At 36.7% G+C, this 27,484-nt stretch overlaps 1 protein-coding gene across 9 annotated transcripts in view; it reads right to left on the reverse strand.

The window, feature by feature from the left end:
- Tle4 (TLE family member 4, transcriptional corepressor) overlaps positions 1-27,484 on the reverse strand; it is a 143,906-nt gene that overhangs the window by 44,937 nt on the left and 71,485 nt on the right. For 5 of the 9 annotated variants that reach the window (XM_090329599.1, XM_090329595.1, XM_090329601.1 and 2 more), the window contains 2 exons: positions 25,838-26,042; positions 24,574-24,590 (listed from right to left, as the gene is read on the reverse strand). In XM_090329599.1, coding sequence (XP_090185725.1) covers positions 24,574-24,590; positions 25,838-26,042 — 222 coding nt within the window. The remainder of the gene's footprint in view (positions 1-24,573; positions 24,591-25,837; positions 26,043-27,484) is intronic. The other 4 variants (XM_090329600.1, XM_090329596.1, XM_090329602.1 and 1 more) reach the window with 1 other exon arrangement.

Raw genomic sequence — 27,484 nt, forward strand, 5'->3', positions numbered from 1 at the left:
AGGACATAAGAAAGGGTATCAATGTTTGTGAAGTAATATACCTTGTATCTGGTGAATATAATGTAACCCTTCTATTAACTACAATAAAAATATATGGAAAAAAGAAATATGGAGGTTCCACCAAAAAGCTAAACAGAGATCTAACCTATGATCTGGCAATTCTACTCTTGGGTATTTATTCAAAAGATTACTAACTACGATACAAGAAAGCCACCATCACAGCCATGTTACCTACAGTACTATTCACCAGAGCTAAGGTATAGAATCAGCCCAGATGCCCCCCTCAATGGATAATGAATCAAGAAAATGTGGTATATATACACAATGGATTTTTACTCATCCATTAGAAAAAATGATATTGCATCTTTGACAAAAGAAATGGAAGGACCTGGAAAAAAATGCATGTTAAGTGAAGTCAATCAAGGTCCATAGAGACAAAATATATGTGTGTATGTATGTATGTATGTATATGTATGTATGTGTATATATATATATATATATATATATATTTTTTTTTTTTTTTTTGCCAGTCCTGGGCTTAAGCTCAGGGCCTGGGGGGACTGTCCTTGGATTGTTCTCAAGGCTAGAGCTCTACCACTTGAGCCTCAGCAGCACTTCTGGCTTTTTCTAAGTATGTGGTACGACGGAATCAAACCCAGGTCTTCGTGGATGCTAGGCAAGCACTCTACCACTAGGCCAAACTCTCAGCCCAAAAGATGTATATTTTTCTCCTATCTGGAAACTAGAATTCATTTGTAAATATATTTTTCAGGGAGGTATCCAAGTATACACTATGTACTTAGGTAGAACTCAAATGATGGAATTCTCTAGAAAATCTAACAGCACAATAAAATAAACACTGGAAGGGGGATGTGGTAAATCAAGGGAATGGGAATAAATGAATGAAGAAAGGGGGAAAGGCAGTCAAAAAAGTCACTACATAGTCTACAAAATTAAGAAAACCAAGGGAAAGGGTGATATTGGGATGGATGGGAAAGAATGAAGAAAGGAGTAAAATTGATCAAGATGGATCAAATTGATCATATACAACACTTTGCTGGTTTGTACAACTACTAAAAAATAAAAATAAAATTGTAAAAACATGTACCATCTTGAAGAAAAGGAGGGTTTTGAATGAAATTATCACAAATAAAGCACAAGGCCCAAGGTTTGGCTCATAACAAGAGTCAAGATGTTTTAGTATCCTCACTGTTCATTTGTTCTATCATAAACACACCTTCAAATGAGACAGAACATCATGAAAATGTCACTTCCTTAACTGCATCTAGGGATTATCATTTTTAGCAAGCAAATAAGTGTTTGGAAATAGCCAGAACACTATCTTGAGTACATGACAATAGCATATACTGAGAAATTACTATAATGTAGGGCATTCTGTAGGGACTCTGAAGGAAGTCAATGAATGTATACTACTATTTCTATTATTTTATATGCAAAAATCAATGAAATCTATATTACTATTTTCTACTATTAAAATAACATTATTTTTATTATTTTTTATTTTAATTTATTTTATTTCTATTAAAATAATCTAACTAGAATAAAGTATCTTGCCAGGTCATCAATCTCTAGTCTGTAAAGGATTGAGATGTGAGCCCAGATCTATCCATCTGTATACTAAGCCATTATATCATCCTCTGCACTATGTTTTATTCATGGTTAAAATCATCATTCTTATATGGGATAGATGGTGATGTACTTCAAACATACGATGTAAATTACAATAGTGAAGAAAATATTTGATTTATGTTTCTGAGGCATCTCTGGCATTTCATTCAGAATATCTGAATGTACAAAATAACATTTATCTCAAAGCAACACACTGAGGCTTTTGCATAGTAAGATAGCACTATTAAATATTAAGTGAACAGAATATTTAATAGGATTCATCATATAATACATTATAAACTGTAGGCTCAGAAGAAGTGGAATGATCATGCAGTCTGAGCTTGTCATTTATTGATAAGAAAATGAAAGCTCTGAGAGAACTGAGCATATGCAGGTTCAGTCAGGGCAGTATATTCTTGAATCCTAGCTCTGTGCTCTCTACTACATCCATGGTTGTTTTTTCACTAAGTTTAGATATTTTAAGAGAAATGTACTCAGTGAATCTGAGTACTGAACCAAAATAATTTCAATGGCAACAAAAGCAGTAATTTACTTTCTTTCATTATTGGATCTCCTACTAGGCAGATCTTGGGAAGCAAAAGCAGTTGAGAATCTTATTCAGTAGAGCATTTAAGACAGGTATCAATAGCAATCAACAGACCATCAAATATGGAATCAGTATAAATAATCATAAAATAATCCTTTATGGATATTCAACCAAGGCAGTCTACTTTCACGATGCCAGCTAGCTAGTCAGATCAATGTGGCTGGTACAGAATTCTAAGACATCATATTTCTTACCTTACTCTAGCTTCCAAATGTAAAAGCTAACAACAATGGTAAAGAGAAGTAAAATGGCTAGTTAAGAACAGAACTGGTCATACTTAGTGAATGAAAGAGGAATTTTGAAATTAAACAAATAGGTAGCTAATGTAATTGACTGTAATATTTTGGATTTAAAAGATAGCCTGACCATGCTTTATTTTTGTTTTAATTAAAGGTTTAAATGAAGAAGCAAATTGAATTTTGATGTCTAAATTCTTTACAAATTGATACAGAAATCCACATAAAATACTCTGGTATTTTACACTTTAACAACATGTAGCATTCTCAACTGAATTCCTTAAATCATCCTCAATAAACTGACACAGCAGTAGAATTAACCATTTCTCTGTGACTATTACCCAACGGTCCCAATCTGTCCTACTCAAAGTACTAATATGTCTTCTTTTGGATGGGCAGGAGAAGGTAGCAGCGGCAGAAGGGAAAACTTATAAACAGTATGAATCATAGTATGTCCTAAATCTTCAAAAGCCAACTGATAGGAAACACCAGCCTAAACTTAACTAATGGTTCATCAACTCAAAAAAAGTAGAGAAAAAAAGAACAGATTTTTAAAATTATTAAGTATTATTTATAGACACTCAGGTCACAAAAAATTATACTAGCTGGGTGCTGGCAGCTCATGCCTGTAATCCTAGCTACTCAAGAGGCTGAGATCTGAGGATCACGGTTTGAAGCCAGCTCTGGCAATAAAATCCATGGGACTCCTATCTCTAAATAAAGTACTCAGAAAAAGCAGAAAGTGATACTGTGGTTCAAGTGGTAGAATGTGGCCTTGAGCACAAAGAGGCTCAAGGACAGCACCAAGGCCTTGAGTTTGAGTCTCAGAACTAGCCCCCCCCAACCAAAAAAAAAAAGAATGAATAAATGAATTATATTAAATACAGTTAGTAGTCATAATCTTTAAAAATTCCTGAGCAGGGTACATTATTTTTTTTTTTTAATTTAATGAGCTGGGTACTGGTGGCTCATGCCTGTTATCCTAGCTATTCAGGAGCCTAAGATCTAAGGATTTTGATTCCAAGCCAGCTTGAGTAGGCCCAAGTGGTAGACAGCTAGCTTTCAGTAAAAGGAGTTCAGGGAGTCCTCAGGCCCAATGTTCAAGCCCTACTTATCCCTACTTATCCATGAAATGAAAGTAACCCCTGGCTAAAAATTCTATATCAGGAAATTCTATTACTGTAAAAATATTCCAATTAGTCTCCAACAAATTGGTAAGTCTGTTACACTCTTTGCCAGACATTTTTCCATCAGCAGAACTTTTAATCAGACAACAGATTTTGAGCTATAAGAGGAGGAGAATACATCTGCTATATATGAGAGACTTAACACAAGAGCACACACCCAGAAGTGCAGGATGACTTTCTAGAATGCTGTGTAAAACTGGAAAAACTGGACTCAAATTCACCATTTTGAAGGTTCAAAAAATGGACACATCATAAAGAGTTTATATCCAAAGAGTACATAACAGTACACATACACACAAAAACTACCTACACGAGAAACAAATTACAAACATACAAAATCAGCATCTGTTTAGTTGGGATTTTTGTTGAGACAGTCATGAAAGGTAAGAAGGTAGTAAAATATCAAGTACTTCCCTCAGTGAGAAAGGCATCCATGTCTCAAACTCAAACTTGGATTGTACCACATAAAGTAACATCCAAGAGGATCAACATGATCATAGATTACAGATGACAAAGGCTGAGAGCAGAACTGAGTTCTAATCAGTTAATCACTCACACCCTAAATGACATTGGGAAAGTTACTTCATCTCATTTTATTTCACTTTCCTCATATGCATTAGGGAGATAGCAGCAAACTCCTCCTTAGTGATGCCTGTAAGAACCTGGGCAGCACAGAATAAACACATCCATAGTACTAATTATCATTACTTTGTCCAAGATCATAAAATTAGCAGGTAGCAGAGCTATTCTAGAACTAAATATGGGTTCTACAAAGTACCTTTTTATTCTATATTAAGTAGTCTTCAAGATTTCTCACATGCCTTGGAGAAAGCAATTGTAATTCACCACTCAAATCTAGCTATAAAGGATTTCCTACAGTAGAATAAAGCCCAAAGCATGCATCATATATGAAAGGACTAAAAAGGCGAAAAAAGAAGATCCCAAAATGATAGGCACCCGAACTGGGGAACAGAGGAATCATAAAGTGACATTTCCCACTGTGAAAAGCATTCATAGGTAGAACTGAAGGTAAGTGCCAAGTGGGGCTAAAACAAAAAGCACTCCCATGTGGCAATGCCTAGGAATTTTACATTGTTAAGCCCCCACCCTCTCCAATTAACTGTATTTAAGCATACTGTAGTTTGTGGCTTTGGTGGTTCACAATAAGTAAAAAGTAAATGTTATTACTGGTATTATTTTAAGGAAACACTATTTTACTAAATACATAGTTTTCTAGGTATAAAATGATGAGAAACTAAGATATGCAAAATAAGGACTCATAGCAGCCTTTCATTTAGAGCTGGATTCTTGCCACAGAAGTATATGCTTCAAATAGGAAACTATGTGAAAATTAAAGGGAAACTACACTTTTGCGATCATACAGTATATATTCTAAAGGTAAGCAAGTGTTTTAAAATTATTCATTGACAATACACTTGTATAGTATTAGTTGTACAAGTTTCAACAGCTGAGTGAATCATAAAAGGAAAATCGTTTGACATTAACTCACATTCTTTTGCTTTAGTGGAACTGGGTCACATTCATTACTGTTTTAGGTAGATATTAGGTTAGGGTATATAAATTGTTTACTTATAAGGATATTGTTATAATGATATTTGCTACTATCAGAGTTAAATTATACACTGCCCCCAAATAAATTTAACACAGTAAAAAATTAAGATATAAATCTAAACAAAACTAGATCTTTAAAAATTTCATTAAATCCTTGAGCAGAAAAACAACTGCATAATTTTCTTTGATATTTGTTCTGAATATTTTGGTGATGTATATCCTCCAAGTTCTTGAAAGCCAAATAATTTATAGCAGGGTTTCTGAAACCATGCCCTTTTCACTGGTTGCTGGCATTTACAGCATGTTTTCACACATCTTGCAATGTTCTAAGACTACCCAAGTTGAATGGAATTGCATTTGAAAAGCATTTTTAATTGAGTCCCTAGGCTGAGTGATTTACCCACCCCACCTGCCCTTCTCTTGCACTTGTTTCTTTAGCAGAACTCTAATTGTAGCTGTAGGAAGTTTTCACTTAAACCAGTCATTCCTCTTAATGTTTTTAGAGCTAGGCAAGTGTATGCTTCTTTCCCTTATCTTTTTAAATAAATCTCTAAGAACACAATTAGTGTTTAGTTTTCATGACTATAGAAATGTGAATCCTTCTTAGTCAAATTCCAAACTTGAGCTAAGCATACAATATGTCATATGTCAGGTAGACAGACTAAAGAAAAGCTAAGGGACTCTCTGCACAACCCACTCTACAAAGACTTCTTAGTCATCCATAGATAGCACTTTGAGTATTCTGAATTTAATTTTGGTTACCTTCTCCTCATGGATGTATGTAGGGCCCTCTTACTGTGCAGCTCTGGAAGACAACTGTAAACAACTGATCATTAAAAGGGTATAGGGAGGGGAGGGAGGTAGGGAGGGAGGAAGAAAAGGAGGAAAGGAAGGAGGGGGAAAGAGGGAAGAAGAAGGGAAGAGAAAGGGAAGGAAGGAAGGGAGGGAGGGAGGGAAGGAGGGATTTCAACATCCTAAAAAACATCATTAAACAAAAAAAATCTCTCACAGACTGCTAATAGAGCACGTAAAGCTATTGTCTACAAAAATCACAGCAACCAGGATTTACATTCAGAAGTACTTCTGAAATGAGAACAGGGACACAGTTTTTAGTGTACATTGCTGGACCCAGGTCAGCTATTCCCCCCAGGACTCTTGAATGCTGCAAAAGCCTCTTAGCCAATGCCCACATCCAGGCCTATCCTTAATGCCACATGAGAGTCCTGGGTTAACTCAGCCTGAAGGAAATACATCAGTACTATAATGCAGAGATGTGTGTTCTTTCTCCCAAACAGCCAACCTTATTGACAGGGATTAGGTTGTATGAGTAGGAAAATAATGAAAAGAGGCAAGATCTCTCCTGTTCAACAAGAATCTGTTGGGTATACTCCTTCCCCACACAATTAGATGAATGCAGCACTGTTACAGTTTACAGCACTGGAGGGAGAAGTCCATTTTACAGATAATCTGACATGAAAATAAAAGAGACTGCAAAATACAAGGTAACTCTGAGAACAGTCCTCAGGCTACTCATTCAGCTCTTGCACGGGTAGTTATTAGCTTCTCCTACTAGCAGCAAGAACCATGGTAGCACAGCAGGTGAGTGCCTTAGAAATCAAGACTTAGAATGATAGGAACCTACAATGTTCACCCTGTTTGGTCTCTGATTTTATCTCTGAGTGCAAAGTGGTTTTGCTGAAAAAATACATAAAAGTCATAGTCTCAGCCCATGTACAACTATCCTGAAGCATAAAATCCCCTCTGGAATTAGGTCTGTGTTCCAATCAGCTAAAGTTAATTTTCAAACATGTTCATGTAACCAATCCACCAGCACTTGGCACATGTCTGGTGTGCTTCTTCCTGCTGTCAGTATGGTAATTAACTCCAAAAGAATGAAGAGAACCAGCTTTCAACTGTTCATTTTATATTGTTAAAAAATAAGAAACAAGAAGCACCCATGTCCAGGTACCTTACAGTAAACAGAACACACAGAAGGAGCTTTCCAGTGTCACAAGGTTGTAATGGCAGAGGCAGGATTTGAACTCAGTCCATCTGCCTCCTAAACCTGAGTGTAGTACTAACATTCTTTTCCTGTCTTTTGTGCCTGGGGTCTGACTACAATTCATAATGTCACTTGCACAAAAGTGAACAGGTCCCAACACAAGCTACTTAAATTCATTTCAGACAGTGTTGCAAAGAATCACCTTGAGTCAGCCTTTACAAGGTTGTTATTTTAACTTCAAGAGCACAGCCAACATGAATACGTACATGAGTAGTGGGAAAGGAGGAGGAGGAAAGAGGAGACAGATCTTTTCTGTAAAACAGACTCTTCCAGAATATGCTTACCCTTGCAACCTAGGCCATTGCTGGAGGGCACAGTGTACCAATCTATTTGTCTTGGACTAAGTAAATTTCTCTTGAACTCATTCTTTCACTTGTGAGCTTTTTATTGTGTTTTGCTCAGGGTGTCTCATAATTTTGGAGTCATGCTGAGACAAGTATAAGGATTCTCACTCTTTTCCTTTTCTTTTAGCTTGCTTAGGATGATGAACTTCTTACTGTTTTCTCAAGTTTTCTAACTTGCATGATTTCCCTATCTCCTTCCCCTGTGCACAGAACCCCGGGAGACATATTAACTCCTTAATCACCCAGACACTCAGTAAAAGAACATCATCAAGACCTAGGTCCCTGTACTTGACCATCTGATGTTAAAACAAAAGTATCACCTTTGGCACATTCCATTTGTACTTTTGGCACATTCCATTTGTATTTCTTTTCAATTATACTGCAGTGTTGCAACCATATAATGCATATGCAGACTTCCCAACTCATAACTGGACTACAGGTCATGCAAATACTACAACAACCTACCAGCTATACTTTTAACATGTACTTTTAGCTTTTAACTATGCTTTCTGATTATAGTTCCTTAAGGATTATATTCAGGACTACGTTAATCAAAATACCATTCACAAAGGTACAATCTCTTGTCACTAGCAGGGGAACCCAATGATGAGTTACAGAGCAGAAGAAAGAGGAGCCTCTATCTCCTCCTTGTTCCAACTGAGTAACACAGTACCCATAGAGCTATAGACCAGAGACTCAACACAAAGACAGGGCTTAAGTTTTCAATTCTTTCAGATATATTTTAGCAAAAACTTGAATGGTCATTACTGAAATGCACTATTTCAGAGTACATTTTAACTATCTAAATATATTTTCTGTATATTCTTGTTCACATCATACCCACTTTCCCCCATTGCCTACTACTTCCAAAGCCTTTTCTTTCCAGGGAAGGCAAATTTTGTGACAATTTCCAATGTGGTGCTTTTAGACTACTACAACAGATTTGCTGAGATGAATTCTTCAGACTGGACCTTACCCTGAAGCTTAACTACCTCCAAACTCTTTAGCTTTTGAGTCAATGCTGAAAGGGAACATCCACTTGCAGACATTTTAGAGGGAGAAATATGCACAGTACCTTCAGCTAAGAAGGTTTGTGATAGGGAAAATTCATGCACAAATGAAGCTGGGGAAGACTAAATGCAAAATGAAATCTTCAAGCAGGACAGAAGCTCCTCCGACACTCAATCATTTCCAGTCACACTATGTTGTCCAGTAACCTGCATTGATAATTCCTCATGAATAAAATGCCAACATTATCATCTGCAGCTATGTTGTTGACATGCTTTTGCTATTTCACTAAAAATACCATTAATTTTCTGGCTTCACAACAGCTGAGCTACTCCCATTTGAATATACAAAGGAGTATTTTGTTTAAACCAAATTAAAAGCGTTCCAGTAAATGACTTCCATTTTGCTAGCTATACTATTTTAGCATATACTGTTCTTCCTAATCCTCCTTACCTTGACTCAGGCCTGTCATCTCCCCAATCCAAAATATCTGTCCTATTAAAAAAAAATGTTGAGTAGAGAGAACCAGAAATGGATTGTTTCTGTTGAAACAATTTGGGCCAATAGTAAATTTGAGAAGCACAGCAAGTGTAGTGTGGATTTCTGAAGATTATGGAATGTGACCTCCTTGATTTTCTCATGCCTGTAAGCCAAAAATATGAAAACCATCAACCTGTTTTATAGTTTAGAATTTGAAAAGAGGCACATACACAGGAGAGTGCATGTGCACACACACATATGCATATGCACACACACACACACACACATACACGCACACACCTTCTATTTCCCATCCAGATAAGTTCCTTCTGCCATCCTCCATTTAAGTCAGAATGAAAACCACTGCTCCTGCCAAACCCTCCTGGCATCTCACCACTTTATTTGTTCCCATTTGTATCTAATGCTTTTGTCAACAGTTCAACAAAAGTCAAAGCAAACAACCCACTGCAAACACTGAGGGTAACAGCAACAAGCATGAATCCTTCACAATTATCCAGCCCAGCTGCTCAGAGATCATCTGAGCTGCTTTCATTTACAACAATGTCAACAAAAGGCTGAAACCCAATAACTAGATGGGTCAATACGGCCACTGTATACCCTCTGGAGGAAGAAACACAGTTCACCTTCTTTGCTGCTTCGGCAAACATGCAGAATAACTCAGTCAGATGGACAAGTGCTTGTCTAATCATTTGCTGTGTGAATTATTCAACAGCTTTTCACATAAACTACTAAACAGGGCTCTTCAAATATTTCTGCAGCACTTCTAGCTGTCTGACCACAGAAGTGCACAAAAGGAACAAAGGCAGATGAAAACAGAAATCATGACCCGAGTTAGTTCTCAGTGATAATCTCTAGTCTAAGAAACCTGAGTCTTCATGACTAATCCTTTCCCTGTCATTTTTACTACCACTCAGGCTTCAGAAGGGAGCAGACTAAGTAGTAGGCGGAGGCAGGGGCCAGGTGGAAAAGCATTACTTCGGTGCCTGAGAACTCCACTACACTTTTACTCAACATTTGTTGTTTGCCCGTTTCACAAGCACTTCCAATGGGTAAAATATGCATGTAGAATTGCAAAGAACTATTTTTTAAGCATAGATAGACATTTGTAAGCAGTCTGCCAAAGCACAGTTTCAAAGTATCTGCTTCTAAAGACATTTTATATATTAAAATTCCATGGTTAGGACCAGTAAAACGTACCTGCACCAAGACTCACCAGACTCTATAGAGTGCTGAAAGGCCAAAAATTCCACAACTGAAGGGCCTGTGCTACTTTTAGGTCCATCCATTCTTTAGGAGATGAACAGGGGTATATTAATGATTTGATTTAGAACAACCTTTAGGATGTGATGAAGCTTTCAAACTTTGGGGAGAACCCAACAGATTCCAGCAATGGATTGGAATGGGCTTGACAATTTTGAATTAAAACTCGTTCTTTCATCACCACAAAGGTGTATTTGTTAATGAGACGCATACTTTTTATTTATATATTTTTGTACATTTATATTCACTTGTTCAAATGCTCTGGAAAACAGTATGGAAATTCCTCAAAAGACTAAACATAAAGATTCCCTATGACCCAGCAATTCCACTCCCGGGCACTTAGCCTCTAGATCACAAACAAGGCCTCACTAAAGCTACTAGCACAACCATGTTCACGACAGCATATATTTACCATAGCCAAGATATGGAATCAACCTAGATACCTCTAGTGGATGAATGGAGCATAATGATATTTTCATAAGTGGAGATAGCTAGCTATCAAATACATGTGGTATGAAGACCTCCATATGCAGTCCTTCCTTATAGGTGCAGTGTTGAATATACTCAATAACAGTATGGTATCAGGTACAGTTTTTGGTAGCCTCATTAAAAAGTGTAGAAAGTACTCTTCTATGGAACCTTTCACTGATTATAAATACTGCGTATAGAAGAAATGCATATGAGAATATTCAGTCTCCCCTTAAAACAGTTTCATGAATCCACATGTTCACCATACTAATGAAAATTGGATTTCTTTGCATTGAATTTTAACTTCTATGCCTAGTCAGATGAGAAAAAAACAGTGGAGAGTCATAGACAAACTTATTTTCTCTCTTCACTACACTATAGTTAGCTTAGAAAATGCCATTCATTTCTACGGAAATTTTACTACATACTACAAAGCAATAGTTCAGGTTGGAAAAAACACAATTTGAGAATACTATTTTTTCTAATTTCTAATTTTTTTTTGGTGTGTCTTGGGGCTTAAACTATAGGCATGGATACTGTCCCTGAGCTCTTCAGCTCAAGGTTACCACCCTACCCCTGGGCCTGGGCATTGTCCCTGAGCTCTTCAGCTCAAGACTACTGCCCTGCCCATGAGCCACAGCACCATTTCCCATTTTCTAGTGATTAATTGGAGATAAGGCTATCTCATATTGTTACAATATTTTACCTTGTTATCTGATATATTTTATATGTGCTTAATTGGTTATTTGAAATTGGATAGGGAAGGGAGGAAATCAAGATAAGCGTGAGAGGGGGGAGGGAAATGGGGACCATGTCATGAGAAAGGGTATCAATGTTTGTGAAGTTATGCACCTTCTATCTGGTGAATATGATGTAACCTTTCTATTAATCACAATAAAAAATTATTTTTTTTAACAAAAGAAACTGGTTCTTTAGTGACTCTGAACCATGATCCTCAGATCTTAGCCTCCTGAATAGCTAGGATTACAGGTGTGAGTCGCTCCACCTGACAATTTTCTAATTTCCAATACTACTTTTTTCTAGTTTCAAAATAACAACTAAAAGCTTTACTAACATAAAATTGATGAACTTCATTCAGGGTATGGCTCAAGTGGGGTGGTACTTACCTAGCCTGTATCAAGGCTCTAGTTTCAATCTATAGTACCTACACTTACACACACACACACACACACACACACACACACACACACACACACACACACACACACACACACACACACACACACACACACACCTTTAAAGAGAAAATGCTATAAAAATTGTTTTTAAACCAGAGAAAGCCCCTCAAAAGCAAAAACGGTATTCAAATAGTCAGGTGACACACTGATTAGCTCTGGAGTTCAACTGTTTTGTGGATTCCTATATAATATAGTCTTAACTCAATTAAAAGGCACATATCAAGATAAGGAGTCTACAGAATGTTGCCACTAGCTTTACTGTCAGTATTTGCTAAAGGTTCCATGTTTGCATGTATTTGCACATCAACCCTGGCAGATTCCTGGGAAGACTTGCTGTCACAGCTAGTTCCCTAATCATCATAAACTGCTTTTATATGCACATTTTTTAAAGAATTCAAGACTCACAGGAAGCTCAGAGAAATGAAGAGGAAAAATCCATTAATATATTTTATTCTACACAGAAGGCATCCTATCATAGTTTTGCACTTTAACAGAAAAAATGATTTGAGGCAAGGGATTGTATCTAATCTGTACCCCCAATGACAAGTCTTTTGCCTTTTGACAAAGGCAAGTCTTTTGCCTTCTAGTTGCCAAACTGGTAACTAGTAACTTTAAATATTTTATTTAGACTGCATTGCTCAATTTTCAAGTTTACCTATTAATACTGACAGGTTTCATAGTCAAGAACCATTAAAATAATTTTTGGTTGTCTCTAACAGGAGAATCAGAACATATCTCTCACTACAGAAGTACAGCTGTGTCTCCGATATTCACAGGATGAGAATTTAGAGTTTACAACTAATTCTTCCTATTCAAAAGCCTTTTAGTATAAAATGGCAATTAAACAAATAAAACTGTTCTAAGAACACTTTTATCCTAATATATTTATTAAATAATTTAAAAATATTGAGATAAGTTCCTGTGTTAGATAGCCTAAGTTGACCTTAAAATTGTGTCCTCCTGTCTCAGACTCCTGTTAGCTTCATATGTATGGACCACCCTGCCCCCCTGACATAAAATTTTACTCTAAATAGTTTAAAAGAGGGCCGGGAGTTTGGCCTAGTGGTTAAAGTGCTTGTCTAGCATGCATGAAGACCCAGGTTCGATTCCTCGGTACCACATACATAGAAAAAAGCCGGAAGTGGTGCTGAGGCTCAAGTGGTAGAGCTCTAGCCTTGAGAAAGTCCAAGGACAGTGCTCAGGCCCTGAGCTCAAGCCCAGGACTGGCAAAAAAAAAAAAAAAAAAAAGAAAAGAAAAGAAAAAAGGAAAAAAAAAAACGCCAGAAATGGTGCTGAGGCTCAAGTGGTAGAGCTCTAGCCTTGATAAAGTTCAAGGACAATGCTCGGGCCCTGAGTTCAAAGCCAGGACCAGCCAAAAAGAAAAAAAAAAAAAAGATTGTCATCGAAATGTTTCACATTATTCTCTCATAAGAATGGCAAGGGGTCGGGGAAAGGGTGTGAAGGAAGAAAAATAGTACGGGAACTGAACATGAAAGTGTGAGTAAAATAATTTACTATTATGTATGTGTTCAAGTGACTAGAGTAACACGGAGAGTGTATAAAGTTACTCCAAAACGTGGTGGTTTGAAAAAGTGAAGAGTGAAGAATCAATGAAGTCAATCCTATTGAGGTAGTGTAAAAACCAAAGTATGGTTCCTGGTTGCTTATTTAATCAGATTATTCTATTCTACTAAGAAGAAAAAAAATTGGCACCAGCTTAAAAATTTCCCAAATAGGGAGGAGCCCAGGTGGCTCGGGCCTATAGTCTTGGCTACTCAGAAGGTTGACACCTGAGAATTGTAGTCTGAAGCCAGCCCAGGCAGGAAAAGTCTGTACTGTAAGACTCTTATCTCCAATGAACGTCCAAGAGGTCAGATGTGGAGTTGTAGGCTCAAGTGACTAAGACTAGCCTTGAGCACAAATGAAGCTCAGGGACACAGCCTAGGTCCGGAGTTCAAGCTCCAAGACTGCCCCTTTCTCCCACAAAAAAAAATACAAATATGTGTATATATATATATATATATATATATATATATATATAAAATAAGGTCACTCTAAGCTACTATCAAGTTTTATTATCAAAACAGATACCAGAATCCTAAGCATCCAATTCAAGAGTCTTATTCAGACCAGTGATACATCACTATGGTTTACTAATAACCTCTGGAGCACAGACTGAGCCTAGGACTAGAATAACTAAGAGCTTCCAAGTTCCTGTTAATTGTGGTATAAAAATAAGTGATTATTTCAGTTTTCTGTGCAGATTTTTTTTCAGGGCAACCCAATAAACTCAGTAATGTTGAGACTTACTAGAATTTTTTTTAATTCATTTTTCCCCATGCACCAGAAAGTAAGCTAATAACATCCCACCGTGCTGTCAAGCTAAATCCCTCTACTGCTGAATGCACTACCCTGGATAAATCTCCCTTCTCTTTCCATTCCAACATCCACTCTAGGGCAAGGCCCTGGGGACTGCTCCAGATTACCCTTCCACACGCAGTGTCACAGGCACAAGCCCGAGTGGCCCAATCAGTGCCAAGAAAAGAACAAACTAAAAAAGATTAATTCACAGATGTTCATGCATTTCACATACACTGTGCCCCATGGTCCGTTGCTAGGGCAACAGGAGACCACCAGTGAGAGCTTTATTGGCTTTATGAAGTGCATCTCGGGGACTATAGTCCGAGAAATGCTGCATAATAATAGCATGGCTTTTTCTGAAGCCTTGTTTTGTGTTTACCCACGTTTAACCTTCGGAGTATTAGAAAGAGCACCATTATGTAGAGCCTTCAAATCCCACCCCCTACCCTCCTGGACCACCACCAAAATGCCTCAACTTTCTATCTAGAAACATTAAAATTCATCACCTACAGTTCCATTTTTGGAAGACCATGCATTAAATAACTGCAGTCCAAGCATGGGGGGGGGGGAAGAGGTGGGGCAGGGAGAGAAAAGACCTACAACCATTTAGAGAATGCTGTTTTAGTACAGTCCCTTGTTTTCTATACATCAAGAAAGTGTGTGCCTTTGAGCCTGAGGAGCCAGCTTTAACCAGAGGTACAGAAGAAGCAAGCCGTATCTTCCAGGGCCATTCAAGGAAACCACCTGCATTGATGGGGATGTTCGGAACCTCCAATGCTCTGGTAGTTTCTATGGCTACATGTGATTTACTGGGTATTTAACATGCAAAATATGAAACTGAGAAATTGCATTTCATTTGTTCAAATTTGCTGTTAATAGCTCCACTTGGCTAGTGGCTATCACACTGGATAGTATAGCCTTAGAGGCTTACCAGGTAACTATAGAAACTGCTAAAAAGATGTTCCCCCTCTTTATGCTTTTCTGCTTAATTCATAAATACACAACTTCAAGTAAATGTTCCTAAGATGGTACTCCTACTACTGCTATGTGTGCCAGTCCACACAGCCCTCAGCACTGGGTTCAATTAGCCTGGATCTTTGGAAATATCCCTCCTCCCCTTTCCCCACTCAAGCTGGGAGGTTAAAATCACAAATGTCACCACTCTCAGGGCAGTAGCACAGATCAAGTGTTAAACTAAAAGGAAGGAGAGAGTAAGGGAGGGGAGTGGGGAATATAGGCTGGTATGGGCTAGGGAGGATTTGAAATGAAGAGGAGAAAAATATAAAGCCAGTGAATAGATCAATAGAAGCAACAGCTTACATTCAGATTCACAGGAGAAAGAACACACGAAGACAATCATTTCCTGGGAAAAGCTCAAGCCTAATGAGAATTTACTCTGCTCCTTTATGTGACAGCCAGCCCTTTTGTGGCACTGGGCTTCCTGACTGACAGGAACCCAGGGGCCCCTTAATAGGATTTCCATATTATTTCCAACACCTGCCCAGAAGTTATTTGTTTACATTGAAGGAGGCAAGATTCTCAAATCAGACATCTGCTTCTAGTTCAGGCATATCTTAGGAAACCATCTAGAAAGCAGCTTTGTTACCATGGTGACATTTTTATTTTCCTCCTTTAGTTGGCTCAAAACATTAGCATTTCCAATTTTATTTTGTTGTTCAAAAGGCCAAATGTTGCTCAAGAAAGCAGAAGTTAAAAGAAAGTTAAACGGAATTCTCAAATTTCTCAAATAATTAATGACCATAAGAAGGAATAAATGTTAAAAAGATGAAGAACTGTTATATTGTTCATAGGTGTCTCATTGGGTGGCATCATTTACTTGCTAACTTGCTCTTCCACAACAGTCTCCTCTTCTCAAATGTGGACATCATTAGAAATTTAAAAACTACCAGCTTAAAAATGAAATTTAAGAATCCTTTAGGATATGATGCAATTAAACATGTGGTCTGTTTCCATGAAAAAGAATTATTCTTTCTCACCCTATCGCTCACTATATCTTAAAAAGTTCACTTACAACAAGAATACTTAAGCCATTTTAACTTCCACCTCACTGCCTGCAATTCAGTAAAATGGGAGGGTGAGGAGAGGGAGGAAAAGTGTAAGCTTTTCACCACACTTCACGGCTGCAGAGGAGGTGGAATATTTAACAGTATGAGGGAAGAAAAGAAGGCTGCATTTCATGTGAGTGTATACTGTTATAGTTTCTAGTGAAGCAAAACTAGAAGCATTAATAGCATAGCAAGCTTATTTAAAACAATCAAAAACTCAGAAAATACTAGTTAGCCCTGAAAAATCTTCTGTTCCATTATTACTTTGTGAATCTGAAGAATTATGTTCAGTTGTAACAGTAAATAATTAAATAGAATTCATTAAGTACAAAATCATATGAGGCTCATGACAGTAGTGTCCAAGTAAAGTTTCTGAATCCAAAAGATATGAATTAATTCACACCACCACAGAGCAAAATACCTAGGATAAGTGAGGGTAAGCATTGCTAAAATTTAAGAAACCAAGAAATTAGGTTTACCTCTAGGTGATTTTGTGATTTTTCTTTCCCCCAGAGGGAATGAGGATTACGATAAGAACATAAAGAAAGATGGTGATCAAATTTTGGAAATAATTTCATTGGGAATTACATTTTGAGAAACAAATGCTTCTGAAACTCAAATGCCAAGCATAAAAATGTTTTACTTAACATTTTTAGAAAAACTTTATGGTATAATATTTTTCCAAGAGATGAAATACATCCTAATTAAGAAAGATTAAAAAAAAAAAACCCTGAAGATGAAAAGGTCTATTAACTAAAGGAGAAAGGAGTGAAAATCACTTTTGCCAAAATCAACTGGGAAAGGCAGACCTGACAATCAGCCTGGCTCTATTAATTAATATTTGTTCTGCTTCAGCAATCTGTGGAGGCGGGTGCAGCAAAACAAGCTTGTCTCCCCCAGTCACATCATTAATCCATTCATGCTCACCACCTGAGGACCAGCTATGCCCTAAAGACATTTATTCATCTGTTAGGCAAACAAACAATTACAACACATTTTCAGGAATTAGGGCACCTGTTACATTTACACAGCTTACATGCCTAGAAGCAGGGGTCAATTAATAATGAACAAATTATTGCATCATAAGCCAATAAAACAAAGGAGTTCCTAATTATTCTTTGATAAGGTAACTCTAACCAGTGAAATCAATGACTGAAAAACAAAATCACATCTTTAAAAGTGTTAAAAAAAAAAAACAACAGTGGGGCTAAAGCAATTTGATATCATATTTTGGTAAATTAAAGCTGCAAGATGAAATGTTTTCAAGACATAATTAACCTTATATTAAGTATATATTAAACATTTAACTATCCCCACACCCCACTATCTCCCAAATGTATTTACTTGTTCAATAAGATGTCCAATTTTATTGCCAAAACAACTTGGTGACATATCCTATGGTACAACATTTTTTTCCTTTATAACTCAATTCAAAGAGTATGAATACACTACAATAATTACATTCTAATAGCTAAAAGAATACCAAGAATCACAACTTGGAAATCTACGGAGTGACTTGGCCACTGATACAGTTTATCTAGTAGTAGACAGCATGGGTAAAGAACCTGGGACACCATTCATGGAGAATATTCATCATATTTTGGATATATCAAGTATACCTTATTGTGGTGTCAATAACATTCCATTCCCATCAGGAAAAGCTTTTTTTTTTTTAAAAAAAAGGTCTGTTTACAAGTACATGGTGGTAATGAATAGAAAAGTGAATTTTACCAATAATGAATTCAGTGGGAGAAAGAAAATTTGGAAATTTATGGTGAAAATTAGTAAAGTTCTGTGTATCCTTTACATATAGACTATGACATACTGGAAATTCAAATCCATTTCTACACCTCATTGCTTAAGATATGCTTAATCTATTGCCTATGATTCCTCATGCCTCAACAGAATAAAGTATTCTTCTATCTATTGAATTTTTAGCTCCTTGAAGGCAAGAACTATATAAAAGAAAAAAATATCAAGGATTTATTTAAAAAGGAAATTGTAGCAGAATTAAGGTCATGTTGTAAGAACAAAAATTTAAAGTGAGACTTTTGATTGAGAGATCTGAAAGTTATGTCAACAAAATAGAACAATGGATCCTGTTCAGATCACATTTCCAGCAAGTAATACCTTTGTAATAATGAAAACAATTATTAGAGACCGAGTTTTTGAAGAGATCATGGAATTATTTGTTTTTAAGACATATAAGCATTATGGTTATATAAAAATAAAACATTTACAGAAATGTGTTCATTTTATACAATTAAAGCATATGAAAAAAATATATATATACGACATAGCACCTACTTTGAACAGCAAAGAAAACATGGCTAAATACTATAGCTCCTATACTTTGACCATGGGCATATGGGAGTTCTTGGTACTATTCTTTGTGGAATGCTTCTAATTTTTAATAATGGAGTAAGACTGAGTCATCCCAAGAGCTCTCTTTTCAGAATGTCAGAGGAGTCAGATTTGCATACCTCTAATCATTTCCTAAGGTATGTAATTAAGGGGAGTAAGTATAGCACCTACTTTCACAGGTGACATCTATAATAAGAGCTATACATCAAACAACTGGTTGTCTCAGAAGTTCAAGGAAGGTAAGTGTACACTAGTAGGGATGACACCTACTTTGTTTTCCTCTAGGTTAAGTTCATATACTGAATTGCTCAAATTACAGTCCCTAATTCATTTGTTTGCTTAGACTCTCTTGATGGTATCTAGTTGTATTCGTTCATTCCTTCCTTTTCAATAAATTTAGCCTTCAATTATTTTATGGATTTTCCTTTGAGACAGGAGAAACAGGTTTGGGTTTTGGAAGAAGAAAATCATACAGGTTATACAAGGTTCTAGAATAGAAGCTATGACCATTAAGTCAATGTACAAAAATGAAGTGGAAAACAGAAATAATCACTCTGCTAATTCAGAGCTATTACTTCTTTCTGTAATACCAGCTAATGAATCCAAAGTACTTTCTTGGCTAGAATCATACACTTGAATATGAACATAAAAACAACCTTCTAATTTTCCACTGATAAACCTTTATTGCTAACAGTGAGTAAGTGGAGGAGTAAAGAGAACAATACATGATGTTTTTTAGTCATCTACCCATAATAAACACCAATATCTAGACAGAGCAAAATAAACTAGCATTGCCTTAAACATAACTGAAGAGATTACGATAAAATCTTTTTTAAACAAAAGCAAAAAAAAAATCACTTGAGAAAAAGCATAGTATTCAGTATAAAAATTATATACATTTAAAAAATTAAGTGTGCCATCTATACTTTATTATAACACCAAAATTTTATTATAAAACCACATACATAGAAAAAAGCCAGAAGTGGTGCTGAGACTCAAGTGGTAGAGCTCTAGCCTTGAGAAAGTCCAAGGACAGTGCTCAGGCCCTGAGCTCAGGCCCTGAGCTCAAGCCCAGGACTGGCAAAAAAAAAAAAAAAAAAATGGTAAGCCTTTTATAGCTACTAGTTCTGCTATAACAACCAATAAAGATTTTAAAAAGTGACTAACTCCTTCACAGTGATGGTAAAGGTTGCTGCTATGAAGATACAACACTGGAGGGCCATGTAAACACTTAAAGTGAATACAATAAAAAAAATGTACAATATAAATTTGGGAGAGGTCATGGATCTAATTAACATTTAACACTAGTGAGTTTTACTTGTTATACTTAAAGGTAATATTGACCTTTGTGTTGTTTTTCTTTACTTTTTTTCCTAGATGCTATGTAGACTGTGTAGACAAAGGCAATGCTGACCTTCCTGTTGTTTTTATTTTTTCCAAGATACTATGTAGATGCTGGGAGGTAGGGAGAGTTTAAAAGGTGGAACCTGAAGCAAGTTTAGGAAGTTTAACTATCACTACTTTGAATCATTACCCTTAAGGTTTTTTTTTGTTTCTGCTGTGTTGTTGTTGTTGCTGCTGCTACTGCTGCTGTTCATGGATTTGAACTCAGGGCCTGGGCACCCTTAAGCTTTTATGCTCATGGCTAATATACAGCCACATGGGTCACAGCTCCAATTCCAGCTTTTGAGTAGTTTGTTAAGAGATAAAAATCTCACAGACTTTCTTGCTCAGGAAGGCTTCTAGTCAAGAGCCTCAAATCTCAGCCTTATGGGTACCTAGGGTTTTGGGCATGAGCCACCACTGTACCTGACTCAAATTTTAATCCCTTGGATGAAAACTGGAGAATAAAGAGAAAATGAATGGCTAGACTCCTGTTTGTTATCTGATATCTACAAGACTTGGGAAGGTACTAGCAGAATGCAGGAATATCCCCTCTGGTGGTTATTTTGATCAAACCACATTTACCCCTCAAACCCCAGTGGCAACAGCATTAAAATACTTCCTTATGAGAATCCTTTTGGCTCCACTTAGGAAACAGAAGTAGGAACTGAGTTTGAGGGTCTTGAGAGCTGAAATTTGTGCTTTCTATCCTTCCATTCATGGTGAGAATAATCATGGTCTGAGTTTCTTTCTAGCTGCTTTCAGGCCTCTAAAGTGGAGATAACTATTGGGCAGACAGTCACAGGACAGCCAATGACAAATATGCAAGATGGCAAGCCCAGTGCTCCCTTAGTTCAATAGTCCTACTACATATACTGCTTTAGAGTCTCCTCACCAAGGCAATTGATTCGTGGACTCCCACAGAGCTTTCTCCTTTATATCCATATTTACATTCTACATCCTTGTTGAAAAACCTCAGACAGAGGTCTGCAAATAACAGGCTTAAGAATGAACTTGGCTAGTGGAGCTATAGAAAACAAGATCAATAAAGCCAATAGGATGTGATTTAGTGGCCACAGAACCTCCAAGACATGAAAGAGAGAAAAAAGAAACCTAACCACCATTTAACAAGTGCTTTTCTTTCATTTTACTTGGTATCTAAAGGTAAAGCATCTTAATTACTTGAGGCTTTACAGTAAGTTTAAGTTTGTATTTTATAAGCAATTCTGAAATGTGCCCTGTTTAATAATCTCTAACATCAAGAAAACATTTTCAAGTGTCTCTCACAATTAAATCCATCCACAGCCTTGTATAAATCAAAATTTTGCTACCATATCAAATGTTACAATGGGGCTGTACAACATTGCCCACTTCCTCATTACATGCAACACTAATTACTACTAGCAGATCCAGAATTTTCTGCACATTAGAGGCTTTTAGAGGAGCTATAAAAAATTTCAGGCACCATTAATTTAAATTTGTATTGAAATTTCCTTTTGACAGATGGCCAAAATTTACTTATTATTTAGAGTACCAGACCTGCCTGTTTGCACATTAGAAGAGGAAAGGGAAAAATGAAAAGCAAGAAGGAAATTTATGTCACGTGCATTACCTGTTAAATGTTAAGGAGCATTATCCTGCATGAACAAATTATTTCATACAAGCCTGACTCCAGCTGCAGGCAACTGGCACACTCTGGCTGATAAAATCATCACACAACCAACAATCATAAAAAAAATAAAAACAAACAACACACACACACACATATACACATACACACACACACCAGTACAGCCAACTTCTCTTAACAACTTATGGAGTCAAATGAATGAAAAATGGAACAAGCAACTGCCTTCTCTGAGTGTCACAAACACACTTAAGAAAATTAGAAACTATTTCACATAAGCAAAGCTACAGGACAGCCCCTGATCTGACATACACAATTTTGAATTCGAATGATACACAACAAAAACTCAGTTTCTATTCCATAATAAATTAGGGACAAAATTATCAGCTTCTAATTTTTCATTGGTTTCCCCTACCAGCAATCTAGCTACATATATACTTCCAGTCTAACTGAATAATTGCAGATAATTTCAAAATACACACTTTTAGGTGAGGGAATATAAAATGTAACCAACACAAAAGTGTGCAGGCAAGTATAAATAATATTTTCACAATCTGCTGGGAGTGGAGTATGAAAGGAGGCTTTTATTTAGTTCACTGGCTTGCCATAAGGTATGTATTTATCCTGTGGATACAAGGGATGTTTATATTATAGCCTCAGAATTACTAGAAAGGGCCTCCAAGGGATACTATCAGTTAATTCTGGTCACTGCATTTAGTTATTTCTTTGTGCACATTTCTGAAACATTTAGCATTATCTGATTAAGAAATCTAAGGGGCTCACGCCTGTATTCCTATCTACTCAAGAAGCTGAGATCCGAGGATCAAGGTTCAAAGCTGGTCTGCCAGAAAAGGCCCTTTGAGACTTTCACCTCCAATAAACCACTCAAAAACTAGAAATGGAGCTGTGGCTGAAAGTGGTAGAGGGCTAGCTTTGAGAATAAGTTTAGGGGCTGCTTCCAGATCCTCACTTCAAGCTCCATGACCGACAAAAAGAAAGAGCTCTGGCCTTGAGAAAGTCCAAGGACAGTGCTCAAGCTGAGGATCGGCAAAAAAAAAAAAAAAAAGGAAAAGAAAGAAAGAAAAGAAAAGAAATCTAGGTATTATTTTTGAATCTAGATACTGATATGCCATATTATTCAATAAACTATATAAACTATACAACAGAAAATGTGTAATTAAGTAATTTGATGAATATGGGTCCAGTTGTTGATGCTTATTGTAGACACTCATTTAGTTCAAAGACTTTTGAAGAATAACTTATGAATATTCAATTTAATTTTCCATTATTTAAAGGCTTAGAAATAAACCCCTGATTTTCATTCATCTATTAAAAGTTTTTTTTCCAGCCAGTGTTGGGGCTTAAACGCAGGGCCTGGGCACTCTCTTTGAGCTTTCTCAAAGAAAGCACCACAGCACCATGCCCAGATTTTCCTGCATATGTGGTACTGAGGAATAGAAGCCAAGGCTTTGTGCATTCTAGGCAAGCACTCTACCATCAAGCCAAACTCCCAGCCCAAATTTCTTTTATTATAAAAAGACAAAGAGTAAAGTGACAGCACAAATTATTTTAGAAGATAATTTTTTAGCTTCATTAAGAAATGAAAAGGGAGCCGAAGCCACAATCTGAAGATATTGAATCAAAGCCAGTGGGGACAGGAAAGTCCATGAGACTCTAATCTCCAATTAAACTCCAGAAAATCGGAAGTAGAGCTGTAGTTCAAAGTGGTAGATTGCTAACCTTGGGCACAAAGACCTCAGGGACAGCATTCACACACCGAGTTCAAACCCCACCATCACCAACAAATTGTAAAGGATGTAACTACTTATGTTAGATAAATTCAGTTATTATAAAATATAAGAAAAAAACTGACAGCATCTATAATTGGGCCAGTACTTAAGAACTGTTCTTTCAATAACACATATAATACTGCATTACAAGTATATTACACCTGACCCCAAAGTGAATAAAGCATCTCTCATAGTTTACTCATTTCCTACCATGGCAGCTTGTTTTCTTACTAAGAAATTTAAATATCCTTAACACATTTTACTCTGACACTACACAAGCATATACAAATCATTAAGCCCTAAATACTTTTCCTCTTTCCGTACGATCTACCTATAAAGAGATTCAGAAGGCAGAAAAGACAGATGCAAAACCAAAAGAAAACTAACTTGACAAACTAGAAACATATATTAAAGAAGAAAAATCACTCTGGTGAACAGAAATGTTCTTAGAACATTTCTACTTTTTGGATGCTTGATATCAAGCATCTCTGAAACACTGAGCTACTCTTCCAGCCCAAACAAATGTTTTGATATTTTTGCAGAGTATTTTGTAGAGTGAAAATATATCCCCAAATATGAAACTAATACGTACTTTCTTATAAATCAACTTATTTATAAATTGAATTTCACTATTTCATAGCCAAAATCTAACTGAATAAAAGCATTATTTTTCAAACAGCAAGACATAATAAAATGAGCAATGCAAACCATATTGCTCTAACAATCTAGTACTGCTTGAGAAATAGACTATTTTAAAAACATCAACCACATACCTAAAAGTTAGTCAATAACTATTTCTTAAACACATGTCTATTATTTTCAGAATCTCAAAGAATCTATTACTTGACAATTTCACTAACTTGGATTCCCCCATAAGCCATTCATTTGTTTATGAATTTCAGGTCCTACCTTGATGGAGTCTCTGTCTGTAGGCAAAACAGCAGCAACACAAACAGATAAAGTAATGGGGGGAAAGGGAAAAAAATACTTGTTAGTTTACACAAAATCCTTCATTTATCAAATCTGATCTCTGCTAAACAATAAATTGCACAGATGTCAACTTTGCTATAAAGTTAATCATTAACATTATCAGCTCTGGAAAGCACCAATCTAACTTTGACACAATTTCAGAAGGACCAAAGCCACATATCTTTACTATTTATGTACCTTATTGACTTTTCCACTTATAAAAGTGTTTATAATCATGAGTCAACTCTGTACCATAGCATTAAGATAACTGTAAGACAAATATTACAGTGTTTCTAACATCAGAGATGGTAAATTTATGCTTATGTGATAAGGATAATTTACCCAAGATTATAATTCATAGTAATGAAACTGAAAACAAGAGTACATAGAAGCTTTCAATTACGAAACATATCCTTTCAAAACCAATGACCCGCCCAGGTGCTATGTAAATTCCCACAAAGGAACCTTAGAAGACTAGAAGACTCTCCCTTCCACCCCCACCCTCCTTCTATTCCTTCCTCCCACTTTCTTTCTTTTCCTTACTATTTTTAAAATTTTCAATAAAATTGTCAGCAAGCAACACTCACTGTCACACTGAATTGTATCTGTTCTATCATCTTTTCTGTAAGAAAACAATGTATAACTGTGTCATTCTTAATGAAAAGAATTAATTTTATGCTTCTGAACAGACTTCATGAGAAATACTTAAATCAACAGATTTCATTAAATTGGAGTCCACCTTCCTTCCCAATGATTAAGGCTGCTGTAACTATTTTCTTACCTGTGAGGTTCTTACTATTCTATACAGTCTCATCTGATTTACAAATAATTAATTAATTTAGTTAAATGTCAAGTAAGCTTTTATCAGTAAGTTCCCCCTCCTCCTCACATATAATGTTGTTAAGATTACCTAGTAATGCCACCTATCATTTCATATACAGGACATCACAGAACTTCATTATGGACTTTGACTTAAGAATTACAGGGCAGCAAGGGATCATAGGTAATTACCAGGATAAACAATCTCCTGGTACTTGGGCCATCATACCACTAGGGTATGATGTAGCCAACAAATGCTTGTCATAATTGCCTACTATGGAAAATCCTATGCTTAGTACTTGTAAACTAAAGGCAGAGAGCTGAAACTAGAAATTGCATTCAGCAACAGTAATGTCAAAAACGACACCCCACAAGGATCACTCACCTCTTTGGTGATCATTATCATGGTGCTTCTTCTCATCTTTAATTGGAAGGTGAGATTGACCTCCCAGAGCACTGGAGAGAGCCAGAAGTCCAGCACTGCTCCCAATGGGTGGGATAGCTGGAGGCTGTAGTCCCGAAGGGTGTGGAGTCAGAGGCACAGGCAGACCATGTCCATGTGACAAATGCTGAGCCTGGAGTTGTTGCTGCTGTGAAAAATTCGACACAGATATTGAATGTGTTCCCTGAATCCACCTTCCAGAAGGTAGAAAGACATATTGACACACAGCTGCGTTTTTTTGGTTGTTTTGGGGGGGGGTTGTTTTTGTTTTTTGGGGTTTTTTTTTGGCCAGTCCTGGGCTTAGGCTCAGGGCCTGAACATTGTCCATGTTAGGCAAGCACTCTACCACTAGGCCAAACTCCCCCCCCCTCCCCACACACACCTATTTTTAAAAGGAAGGAGCGGGAAAGAGATATATAGCTGTAAATTCTATCTTTGTAACTAAAGGACTGGGAGGTGAATACACACATGCCCTGTAAATAATGTATTTTTTTAAAATAACAAAATTAGCCATGTAACTTTCAAGAGCTAAAATTTCAATTTAACAAAGCTTCCTTATTTTGCTATGAAAAAAAAAGAGGCCTTGCTATCATACATTTCTAATCAAAACATATATATGAATAACGGTTAAAGCAGTTATGTTGAATAAAAAAAGCTGAAAATTGAGAAAATTAGTGTTAAACAGTTCTCCTAGAACCACTGCACAGCATGTAGAGAGAGTTAATTTGAAAGAGAAAACCTGAATTAACAGCCCAGAAAAGGAAACTGGTTGCAGCCACCGTTTTAAGCCCTTTAAGTGTCCTCAGCGGTACTTGAGCAAATTACTAAAGAAAATCTAATGTAGCAAGGCTTGGGTCCTCCTGTAGGCTTGCTCAATAATGCTGAAATAATTGGGCACTCTGTGCACGTTTAGTGATGCTCGAATGAAAAGCTTGAGGCCTGCCCTTGTACTCTTCTCTAGCGGCTGACTCTGTGTTGTGACAGGTTTATTTGAGTGGGACTGTGATGCATGCACCAGTAACTGCGCTGACAAGAGTTTAAAGTCATTTTTACCAGCACACTGGCAACACATAGAGAAAGCCCTGGAGAGGATGGAATGGGAGTGCTTGACCTCAACTGAAGCTGCATCAGGCTCTGCTACAGAAACTGCTGTGTGCAGCCCTTGCTGCCTTCTCTGAGTGGAAAGTGGAAAGAGGAGGGGAAAGGAGGATGCTAAGCTCAACACAGCCCTCAACAGGAATCCCTTCAACACCGAACCCTGCTAACACTACACTATCAGAAAGGGCTGAGTAATACTCTGACTAATGTATTAATTACTACCTTCATGAAGCCATTTTTAGCTCTAGCTGATGATAGCTAAATGTCTCTCATAATTTTCTAAAACATGAAATTATTCTAGTAAGAAGAATCCTGAAATGTCATTAAAAAATATATTTCAGACAAAAAGTCATGTTTCATCTCTTTTCAAATCACTTCATTTCCTTGTCCTTTCTCCATGTCTTTTTGTATTTGATGATGAAGGTATCAGCTCTTTTGTCAATTTATTTGCATCTTGTTTTCTGATTATATACACAAAATATGAACACTGAA

Source organism: Megascapheus bottae, chromosome 3, assembly GCF_031878675.1.
Source record: "Megascapheus bottae isolate mThoBot1 chromosome 3, mThoBot2.hap1, whole genome shotgun sequence".
NCBI classification, from domain to species: domain Eukaryota; kingdom Metazoa; phylum Chordata; class Mammalia; order Rodentia; family Geomyidae; genus Megascapheus; species Megascapheus bottae.